Source organism: Armigeres subalbatus, chromosome 2 (assembly GCF_024139115.2).
Source record: "Armigeres subalbatus isolate Guangzhou_Male chromosome 2, GZ_Asu_2, whole genome shotgun sequence".
Lineage (NCBI taxonomy): Eukaryota > Metazoa > Arthropoda > Insecta > Diptera > Culicidae > Armigeres > Armigeres subalbatus.
In genome coordinates this window covers 54496333-54508460 of record NC_085140.1, presented here as the reverse complement: position 1 = coordinate 54508460, position 12128 = coordinate 54496333, and the positions used below count along the sequence as shown (strand labels likewise).

The 12128-nt window shown below is 39.8% G+C and overlaps 1 protein-coding gene across 5 annotated transcripts in view; it reads right to left on the bottom strand.

The window, feature by feature from the left end:
- The window catches only part of LOC134208669 (RNA-binding protein Musashi homolog Rbp6), a 1173986-nt gene that overhangs the window by 1067608 nt on the left and 94250 nt on the right, over positions 1–12128 (bottom strand). For all 5 annotated transcript variants that reach the window (XM_062684446.1, XM_062684445.1, XM_062684448.1 and 2 more), the window contains 2 exons: positions 6261–6345; positions 3295–3336 (listed from right to left, as the gene is read on the bottom strand). In XM_062684446.1, coding sequence (XP_062540430.1) covers positions 3295–3336; positions 6261–6345 — 127 coding nt within the window. The remainder of the gene's footprint in view (positions 1–3294; positions 3337–6260; positions 6346–12128) is intronic.

Genomic DNA, 12128 nt, shown 5'->3' with positions numbered 1-12128 from the left:
GTGTTTATGTTTACGCTAAAGGAAAATGAAAACGTAAAAGACACGGATGGGTATTTGATTTTGTTTGTTTCATTTGTTAAATTTGTCAATTTTATTGCTCTTCCACGCAAAAATGGATTATTTTAATTTTGTGCTGTCTTCAAGTTGCTCTGATGGTGAATCGGATTCAGATATCGACATATTTTCGCTGATTACCTCAGATGATAGCTCCACTATAAACAAAATGAGGGTTGAAAATTTGGTTGAAAATGTGATTTATAAAATGCAGTGACGAGAAGGTAGCTGCTATTTATTCACTATTACGTTGTTGACATTCGAACATATGCTTTAGGTATAATTTCTCTCTCGATGGGATAGCGTACCGGAGTATTTGCCGCTATGAAGTTCTTTTATACCAAAATGTTCATACCATTATTTTATTCATTATTGCAATCTGTGCATAATTTGTTCAAGGTTACGGATTTGAAGAATATAAACATAATGTATTAACCCTGGCTTTAACCATTTTTAAGACTTTGACAACTATATTGCCATCAACAAATTTATTGTATTTATTTATAAATCATTATTTATAAATAATTTCAAATGTTTATTTAGGAACAGTTTTTATACGAATTGAGCGTATTTTTTGAGTGGAAGAAATATTTTTAGTTGTAATTCGTTAAAAACCGACAAAGACATATTTTATCCCATTGATATTAATTATGCTTAATCTTCTGTTTAGATTATGCAGTGAAAAATTATTTGCCTTTCTTGTATATTTGGTTTTTGCAGTTTTGTCGAAATCGCAATTTATCCCAAAGGGTCCTCTCTTCTTGGGAGAAAAATAGCAAAAAAAATGCAAATAGCAAAAAATAATGCTTTTCAACTCTTGTATACGATTTGATTCTTTGTTTTAAAATAAAAGGCCAAATCTCAATAAATGTTGTATTGGATTTTTTACAAAGTGTTTCCATATTTTCTTGTACTGTTCCATTTCAATGACATAATTGATAATCCAAATTTACTGTAACACAGTCACTGTTACCCAAAAAGTTATATAGAATCAGCATAACAGTTTATCGGGAAACACTGATTGGCATAAATTCTTTCACGGCAATCCACATTGCCGTCGTCATTCATCACAAGCTCCTAATCACATTAATTTATTGATGGATTAATAGTCATTTTAGTCATTAAACAATTAACAGAAGAAACGTCTGATTTCCCCCATAATTCATAGAACAAGAAAAAAATAACACTAATAAAAAAATTCAGTAGGTAAAATATGTCTGTTTCTGCCAGCTGATAAAACTGCGAATTGAAAACAAAACAGATGATACGGATTGAGTTCTCACTAATACCATCATACTGACTCGATCCCGATTCGTTTTTCGTTCGGTTATTCAGAGTCGGGGTCGGACCTGACCCAGGCTTAAAACCGAAAACGACATAAGGTTCGTTATTTACTATTCAGTCCAGTTGCAAATTTTGTAATAAACTACTGAAAGAAATTAAATTTCAAAATGATGCAAATGGATGCATCGCGAAATCAAAGGCAAATACATTTATTTGCAACGTTCGGTTTTCGACGGCGTTGGAAGCATTCGTGCATCGTTTTTTATGGCACCGGATAGCTCAAGAATTAATTATAAACGGTCCTTTTCAGGACTAAAACTATATATCCAAGAAGAGGTTTTTGACCGTTGGGAAAAATCTCTTCCAGACAAACCGACTATTTGGCTTAAGTTTTCGAATTTTCTCCATTCAAACGACAATGACGATCCTGAAAAGATCCTTTACTTTCAATAACGCCATTTTCTAATACTAATGCTAAACGAAATTTTCCACTAAGGTGATGTCTTCAACGATTTGGCTGTCGTCAGCGAAAAGTGGCAAGATTCTTTGGTTTTGTTTCTGTTAGTCATTGAAAATGAAATCTATTTTTCCGGCGCACCATTTTATACAAAACAAGGTTGATCCCAGATGAATTTTCTTCAAAGTGTATAACTTCATCGTTTGGCAAAGACAGAAAGTTGCCTTTCGGTAATACAATCACAAGCGCGCGTCAGAGGGAGATGATGCAATAAATTTGTTTGAATGGATGGAGTCACTAACAGCAACCAAGCTCCCATGCCAAACGCCGATGCCACCGAAACAATTTGCACATCAACCCTTTCTTCAGAAAATGCTGATCCCGAGAAGGACCAATTTCCTATTCCCAATGCGTCTTTTAAATACTTAAATGCAACTAAACGCTTATCGGAACCTTGCCACTCGATAACTTTTCGCTAAGACGCCATCATTAGGAATAACTTATTATCAGCATCGTCACTGATGGCACGAGTTTGAAGCAGACGTCATTTTTGTAATCAACCCTTTCTTCACATAAAATGTTGGTTCGTTGAGGTTAAATGATCTGCAGTAACCACGCCGACGACAACCATCAGTGCGATGGTTTTCCGTTGAACATGCTACCAGCCAGCGCCTTCGTAATGCTGCGTCCGCTCTGCGTGAAATCTTGTTCGAGCTGAGGATTAGATCCAAACCCGCAAGATGCTTAATTTTGATGTCGGTGCTTGCAATGCATGTACGTGATTGTTTCTAAACAGTCTACCAATCATAATAAACGATACAAAAATAAATTGGAAATCCATCCAGAAACGGCAGAGATATTGACGTTCAAATTTTATCATATTTTCGTGACGGTTTCCGATATCCGCAATTGCAAAGTGTACCCATATATAGAAACTACCGACGTAGTCCTAAGTCACAATAAAAATGGAAAATATAAAATTTTGGCTTTTAAGTAGCAACGTAATCATAATTTATTCCAATATTACGGATATGAGATATTTTTATCCCGAATCCAGGGACAAAGCACAACGCCGGGAAATGGACTCTCTAATCGCAAGCCATTTAATAGAATTGTTTTCAAATTGGCGTAATTTATTTAGAGTGCGAACAGCGATTGTTCGCTTCATTTAAACTATTTTTAGATACTTATGTGCCCAACAGCAAAAATGGATTCCGACCTATCAGGGAATATCGTCAGTTGATCAAAATAGGCTTAGTAGATTATATTTGATATGTACATATCAACAATCGGCGAACGGCCCTATCGTATATGCAAGGCGAATGAAAAAGACGGAAATGCATACGCTGCTGCTCCGTCTCTTGCTCGTGGTTCAGTAATGCTTGCCTTCAATCGCTAGGTTCACTAGAGTTACGAAATTGAAGGAGAACCATATTCCACGGCAAAGATGTTTATCTGTATTGTGAATAAAGGAATGTTTGACGCGCGAAATTACTCACCTTTGGATGTGCTCTCCTAGGAAATGCTACTTTGGGGTCGATCTGTAAATAAATACATACCAGAAGAGTCAGATTAGGCATTGATTTTATGAACCGCTCGCATACACACACATGAATCGCAAAACTTCGATTGAAATAGGCACCGATGAAAAGTAAATGTAATTACCACCATTTAGCTGACAAAAACATCCCTGCGGGGATACAAAAAGTGCCCTCGTAAACAACCGCAGTCAAGTGCTGGACAAATATCACCGGCGCCGGTGAAGAGTGCTCCCTGTGCCGAAGAGATTAATTGAAAACACGTGCCAAACAATAATGGTCCCCTCGGAGTTAAAAATCTGCATCGCATCGATACCTACACAGGTCCTGATTCGATGGATAAAAGTGTCCTTTTTCCCCCTCGGGGCATTTAAACCCGGCCGAAAACGGTCACATGTACTCATAGAACAGGCGTTTAACGGCAATTGATTTCGCTTCCTCCACTAACCACCGCATGCGGATGCAACCCACCGCAACGTCATCTGATTAGGTTGTTTCGCTCCCGGATGGATGGCACCTAGCCGTTAGGGGGAACGAACCTTTCGAGGCCATAAATCAATCGAGCAGAAGAAGGTTCTTACATGGGTTTGTTTCTCGTTAGGGGTATGCCGGATGTGCTGAGTCATGATAAAATTAAACAAAATTGTGCTGTGATAAAAAGTACAAAAAAAAACTTTTGTAGCTTCAGTACGTCCATCATTTTTAATAATGCTGCAATCTTCCAAAATACAAATCAGGCAGTCAATAGTCTTCTAAACTGGATTAGGGTGTAAGCTCTTGTCTTACACGTACCACACACCCTCACTCCTCACAGCTTCCTGTTTACGACCATTTTTGCATGCCGTCGTCCTTCGGTCCCACACGATAAATTTCCATTTGGGGTGAGACGAGAGTGCCGGCGGCGGCTCGTCGCTCGAGCCGCGTGTGTCATCGTGTATTAAAATTGCATCCAAATTGCACCATGACCGGAGAAACGACGCACACACGACAAACGGTCGATTGTTTCGAGTGACTTGGTGACTTATGGCATCAATCGTTTCCCGGGGAATCCTTTTGTTGCCTGGGACGATTTCGGCATCTGACACAACAAGGATGGATGGCTGAAGATCTTTTGATGTGCCAGGAGGGTGAGGGCAGGTATTGTCGTCCGGGGTTGATTTTCCGTCGTAGTCTTAAGAAAGCTGACATGGGGAAGTTAAAGCATAAGAACGTTCTATGATTCGATTCCGAAGGCTATGACGGAAACTGGACCGCAAACGGAAGATACCTGCCGTAGCCCTACTTCAGATTCCGGGCTTCTTTATGACATCCTACCATCAAGAGAATGTCTAAATATGGGGTCGCACAATCCTCGCTCGTATTCTAACAAATAATAAAAGAACCATCATTTGTCCTTGTCCCTTTCTTGAATGGTTTCTGTGGAAAAGTTTTGGAGCTTAGGAGAGAGAAAAAAAAACGATTCAGGACGAGAAGGGGACAATGTCCACCAAACGTTGTGTAAGCACGATTCTCGAGTTCGCCTTCCTCAGGTGTGCCATTGTCGGTACAGAAGTGGAATTAAAATGAATAATACAAATATATGGCCTCCCGAAGGATGGTTCTGTAAGAGTTATTTTCGCTTTGGAGGTGGAATCGTTTGACGCCATTTGCATACAAGTGGAATGAATGTATTTGTTGGTAGAAGTTACTGCAGTTACAAATAGAATTCGTGACAGAGAATTTATTTTTTGCATTACGATTTCAAAAATAAATTATAAATTATAAACGCTATGTTTTCATTATTTAATAAAATTTCGAAAGTAATGTCTAATAAAATAAATATGAAGATCTTTCTTCAATATAAGAGATACCAATTTTATTATTTGAAAACTTCATCCAACTTGATTCTGTTACTGTTTGAAAATCTCTTAGCTTTTGGATATCGTATCCACAATCGTGAGTTTTTAATCTCCATAGTTCAGTTCAGAGAAAAGATTTGGGCCGAAGAAAATGCGACAGGGCGAATCTTCATATCTAATCACTGGATTTGCTAATTAAATAAGTTGAAGGACAAATCGCAAAGTAACAGAGACACGATAATTAAACAAGCAACGTGTACAAAGAATGATTTTCTTCTAACCCCCTCATTTATCTTTCTCAACTTTCTTCTAACTTCTAATTTTTCATTTCTCACATCTCATTTTTCAATTGTTACTGCTCGTATCTCTGTACTCAGTACCCATGTCTCAGTACTCACTTCCCAGTTTTTACTGCTCTCTACTCACTTCGAGCATAGCATTTCTCACTATCCAATATTCCAAATGATGAGAAAAAATATTCCACTACTCCAAACAAACGACATTCAACCAAATGGCATAAAAGTTGCATCATCAGAAATATTTGAGTATTGCGTGAAACTGAAAACTGAAAAGTTCAAGTGGAAAATTAAATCCGCCATTGTGAAACACATATCTTCTATTCTAAAATGTTTTTTCTTTGTCCTCTAACGGATCAACGCCAAACCCAGCTTCCCGGTCGTGACTTAATTCAAAGCAAATAAAACCCGATTATTGTTCTGACGCAGTCGGGTGGAATAAAAGGTCAGGCAGTCAGTCGGCAGTACTCTGACGGAGGAAGAATGGTCATTACTTAAGTGTCTCGAAAACACAATCCTAAAATCAACCCACAGTCAACTGAATAAAAGATGAAGATCTCACGCCTTTGATTTTTATTCCTCGGATTTCGTCACCGTTTTTCTTTTTTTTTCTGTGGATTTAGGATAACAAACAGCCTCAGCACTCAACATCTGAAGACAAAGGACGGATTGAGCGATTTGAAATTCATGTGTGCGAACGAGTGGCTTCCCTTCTGTGGAAGGATTTTACATTATATGTGTGCCGGTTTGAGGTTAGGATTATTTATGCGTATCGGGGCTCGGAAGCGCTTACCTTTTTACCATCTAATTCGTGTGTACCATGTGCTAATACTTTGTCTACGCTGGCGGGGTCGCCGAATGTGATGAAGCCAAACCCTCTGGAAGAGAAGAAACGGGAGAAAAAAAAGGATGAAGGTAAACGTTATTAAGATGTGCTCTGCTGAGATTATTGAAAAGGCTGAAGGTGAATAGACTACAATGACGGAAATATACAAAATGAGTGAAAATATTGTACTCCACGTCATATCAGACACGTGGAAATGTGAGCAGAATCGTGTACCTGTTACGATTTGACACTTTGAGAATGTTTGTACATGCTGCACTTACGAAGCTTGATGCACAATATTGCACAGTTGGTTATTAAACTGATACTATCCGGATGAACGGATGGTAGAACACTTGATACATCACTCTCATCCAAGATTAATCGTCAGTTGTGGATAATAATTTTCTCGATTTCATGCTTTGTTCTTTGCCCATAGAAGTCGACCCAATAGTTAATAAAATTGAAGAATTTAGAATAGGGAAAGTATCATACCAAGTCCACTTCAGTTCCAACGATCTAATTTATTGTGTAGAACGGTAAACAACTTCACAGCAAAGTTCAACCTTTACGAAAATGGGATCAACCAGATGTTAACGGATTTGGAAAGCATCATCGAAGCGTACATAAAGCAGATCGACGATCAGGTGAAGAAACTTATCGAAGGCAATTCCAACTGCAGCTGCAAGGCATGTTTATACAGCACTTCAACCCAGGAGCAAGGATTTGTGACCATCGGGGACGATACGAAAGTGCCGGTGATCTACGAATACACTCAGCTCGTACAGATGCATCTTTAGGACGGATCGGTGCTGTTTAATCGAACTTGGGCCGACTATCGGGACGGATTTGGGGTGTTGGGTCAGGAGTTTTGGTTCGGGCTAGAGCGGATGCACGTTTAAGATAATGATTGAGCTGGAGGACCTCGCAGGAAAATATAAGTACGGAAGCTAGGGCTTTGTGATTGGCGGAAAACCAAATACCTTGGAATAATTGGGCGCGTTCAATGGAACAATGGGGGACTCGCCGACTTGTCGGACAGAGCTTCCCAGCGCTCAATAACGACGCGTTCGTAATGGTTGTTCTAATGTTCAGTGGAAGAGCTATCGATCAAAGAGTCCTTACTAAATTTGATTGAACATGGCTCTAACTAACTAACTTGTATTCCCGTAAAGCTGGTAGATCATTTTTGCGTAGTGTTTTACGATGCAAAAGCTACCAAACCGAGCCCTAGTTAATACATTTTTCGAGCTAGGGCAATAAGTTGTGGCAATTCAGGGATTAATCATATTTAGTGTTCTATACTAACAGCAGTTTCTGAAGTATAACTTAATCTACTTTACCGTGCAGATTGTTGAAATACTCAAATTATCCAAATTCCTCTTCTTTGAGGCTAAACTGTATGCAGCAGAAACAACTTTTCTTGTTACTCAACAAATCCTCTATATTGAAATAGTTTTGTAGACAGAACGAAATCCCGGAGTGGTGAAATTTTAATAGCCAGACAAGGATATGTCATGCATGGCCAAATAACAGTATTACTATTTTTGTTTTTTTCATAAAAAAAAGTATGTTATGACTGTAAGGGGCGCGCCTTTAATGAGATAACTCTCAGCGAATGGTCCAAGTAGCGGGATCTTGTCACGATACTTCATTCCTACTGAAGCTTCTGAAGAATATTCTAAGACACACATGAAACATTTGACCAAAACAGAGTGAATGACTTATCCTAACCCTTTCAGGTTAAAATGTTTCTAAGTGGTATTACCCAGTGAATTAGATGTAAACCATTTGTTTCCATGATTAAATATGGAGAAATGACAAAACAAGTTGAAACATATTTTTTTGGGATGTGCTAGTTCATTCAAACTGTTCTTGAGTGCAGAACTTTCCATCTAGAGTTACCATGCTAGCTTTTTTCGTCCCTCCCAGCTTGGATATGTATTCAACCAAATCCATAACAAATGTCTGAAGATCAAGGGATATGCTATGATGGTTTTGGGATATCCTGGGTCATCCAAACTGTCCACGAGTCCAGAGCTTGTGTTCTTCCACCACGAGACTAGCTTTTTTCGTTATTCTAAACTTGGACACGTATTCAACTATGATTGAGAAATCGACTGTATATTTTTATTTCGATTTTAAGGACGGCTACGCAGTCTTGAATCATTGAAACAAGATGTATATTTATCCGACGTTTCGACACGGGGATGGTGTCTCCATCAAAGGAAAAATACGGTGTTTGTTCCTAGTCTATTGTTTCGTCTAACATTAACTAAACACAGACAGTTAATTAACACAGACAGTCTTACATTCTAAACAATAGGCTAGGAACAAACATCGTATTTTTCCCCTGATGAAGACACCATCCCCGTTTTGAAACGTCGGATAAATATACATCTTGTTTCAATAATTCAAGACTGCGTAGCCGTCCTTAAAATCGAAGTATTCAACTATGTTATTAACATATTTACGAAGATCAAAAGACATGGTCAGATGGTTTTGGGATATCCTGGGTCATACAAACCGTCCTTGAGTTGAGAGCTTGCAATCTACAGCCACGACACTAGCTTTTTCGTCACTAGAAGCTTGGATACATATTCAACCATGTCCATAACATATTTCAATAGATCAGGAAACATGCCAAGATAGTTTTGGGATATCTATGTATTCAACCATAATCATAGACCTCTCAGGACGTGTAATGAATACAATTGAATGCATATTGGAGTACTGAAAAAAGATTTTCTTGCCGCTGTACATCTCAAGTCCCGATCTCAATAATACTTTGGATTACCCAGAATATCTCAAAACTATCTTACGACAGTTTGGATGACGCAAAATATCCCAAAACGATCTAATGATATCTGTTGACCTCTCAGAAAATGTAATGGATATAATCGAATGCGTATCGAAGCTTGGAGTACCGAAAAAAGCTTCTTAGTAGATGTAGATCCCAAGTCCCGAACTCAAGAATAGTTTGGATAGCCCAGAATATCCCAGAGCTACCTTGCGATGTTTTTCTCACCTTCTATAAGATTTAATGAGCACTGACTGTTGAATGCTCAAATTAGCTTTGAGTAACAAATAAAAGTTTTTTTACAGCTGTAGATTTCAAGTTCTGAACTCAAGAATAGTTTGGATGGCCTAGGACGTCCAAGGAAGATTCAAAATAGTTTATTGTATTGTAATTCTACGGATACGTTCGATTAAAAATCTTATTTTGCAACAGTACAATCCGTTGTCAATATATCTAATACAGTCGCCTCTCCACATCTCGATATTGAACGGACCATCGAGATAGGGAGAGATCGTGGAATGGGAGGAAAATTGAAATGGGTGCTAGATCCAAAAAAGCTCGTTACTATGAAACTGTATCTGTTACTATGCTGCATCTGTTGTGTTCTCGGGTAAATACAACATAGAACTGCAAAAACCGTTGAAGCCCAGAATTAAAATAATTGGATTTACTGATGAAATGAGCGAGGAAGAATTGCTGAGCAAGCTAAGGAAGCAAAATAGTTCACTAGAAAATTTTGACTTGAGAGTGATAAGAGTGATGAAAAACGACAAGCGTAAATCCAACCAAATGTCTGCAATACTCGAGACTGACGCACGCGGCTTCGAAACGATGACTAAGCTACAACGCGTTTATCTGGGATGGGAAATATGCCGATTAGTAGATGCTACTGACGCCCTACGCTGCTTTAATTGTTCAGAGTTCCAACATAAGGCTGCGGTTTGCACGAAACCTGTCTGCTGTCCAAAATGTGCTGGTGACCATAAGGCTAGTGAATGTGAAGCGGATTACGAGAAGTGCATTAACTGTCATTTGGAAAACGCAAAACGAACTTGTGATTACGACGAGCTACTCGACGTTGCTCACCCTGCATGGAGCTATGACTGCCCTGTCTATCGAAAACGTTTATCTAAAGCGAGACAAAGAGTTGACTTCTCTTATTAGCAATCAATTACACGTTTTGAGAATGACATGCCGCTTTCGATGGATTTGTACAACCAGCTTGAAGTCTCAGCTGGTCCAGGTAAACACAAGACCAGTATATGTCCAACCGAAGCAAAACCAGTTGCTGCCCTCGCTCTCAGTGGAACTCAACAATTTCAGACCCTTGAACCTAGTGATAACACTTACAATGCACGTTCGTCCAACGCCAGTTACAACCGTCCACCGTTGGAAGTAAAGCGCCAACTTGACTACTCAGTTGGTCCAGGTAAATGCAAGACCAGTATATGTCTAACCGAAGCAAAGGAAGATGCTGCTCGTGTTCTCAGTGGAATTCAACTTTACAGTCTCCTGCTGCTATTGATGACTACGCATGCCATGCTACAATTCCCGATAATTTCCCCTACCGAAATGCTCACGACAGCCACCTGCGGGATGATGTGGCCCACACCGTATCTACAAGAATCATCGATATCAGTCGCATTCCTCCATCGTTGGAAGTAAATCACCAGCTTGATGACCCAGTTGGTCCAGGTAAATGCAAGACCAGTATATGTCCACCCGAAGCAAAGTCAGATGCTGCTCTCGCTCTCAGTGAAACTCAACTATTGCAGACCCGTTTACCCAGCTCTGAGCTAGAGGATCCCGCTTACAATGCAGGTTCGGTTAACACCAATCTCCTTTCTCCTCCACCGTTGGATTTGAATCATCAACTTGACGACTCAGTTGGTCCAGGTAAATGCAAGACCTGTATATGTCCACGAAGCAAAGGAAGATGCTGCTCTCGTTCTCAGTAGAACTCAACATTTCCAGCTTCCGTCTAATTCCGATGACCAAAAGTGCAGTGTTTCAACCCCGGACGATTCCATGAGCATTTACTACCAGAACGTCAGAGGGTTGCGAACGAAGGTGGATGACTTCTTTGTTGCTGTATCTGACCAAGAGTACGATGTCATCGTTCTGACAGAAACCTGGCTATGTGAGGTCATAAACTCTGTTCAATTATTTGGAGATAGTTATTCCGTGTACCGTAATGATCGAAACCAGGAGTTCTCCGGTAAATTACGTGGGGTGGAGTACTCATAGCTATTAAGAATACATTCTGTTCCTCTCGAAGCAGCCCCATCATTATTGATGCTAGCTTGGAACATCTATGGGTGAATATTGAAATCAACGAACAAACAGTTCGTCTGGGTGTGATTTACATTCCTCCTGATCAATCTAGAAACCGAGGCAATATCGAGAATCATATTAGCGCGATCTCTGCAATCGTCGCATCCTGTGACATTCGCACAGCTCAAATACTGTTTGGTGATTTTAATTTACCTGACTTATGCTGGCGTGCCCCACCCGCAGGTTATGCTTACCCTGAGCCTACCGATTCCACTTCTTCCAGTATTGCTTTCTACGATGGAATGTCGGTACTGAACCTGAAACAACTGAATGTAACAAAGAACTGCCTGCTACGAACGTTGGATCTAGTCTTCGTCAGCGAAGATGCCTTAACAATGTGTAATATTGTTGAACCACCGACGCTCTCATACCAATCGATCCGTTGCACCCTCCATTTATCACCGTGGTACGATGCCCGACGCGAACAGTCTTCTCTGAGGCCGTAGATGATGGAATGCTGGATTTCTCTAGAACTAACTTCGAACAACTGAACCAGGCTCTTCTCTCTGTTGACTGGTCTACTGTACTTAACGCACGACGTAAATGAAGCAGTCCGGTTCTTCACTACTACGTTAACGCTACTATTTCCAGAGTTTGTGCCTGCCCCACGCGGTCGCCGCAAACCACCTTGGTCCAATCATCGCCTTCAATTTTTAAAACGGCAACGTGCAAGTACCTTGAGGATTTTCTCCAGCAATCGGAAC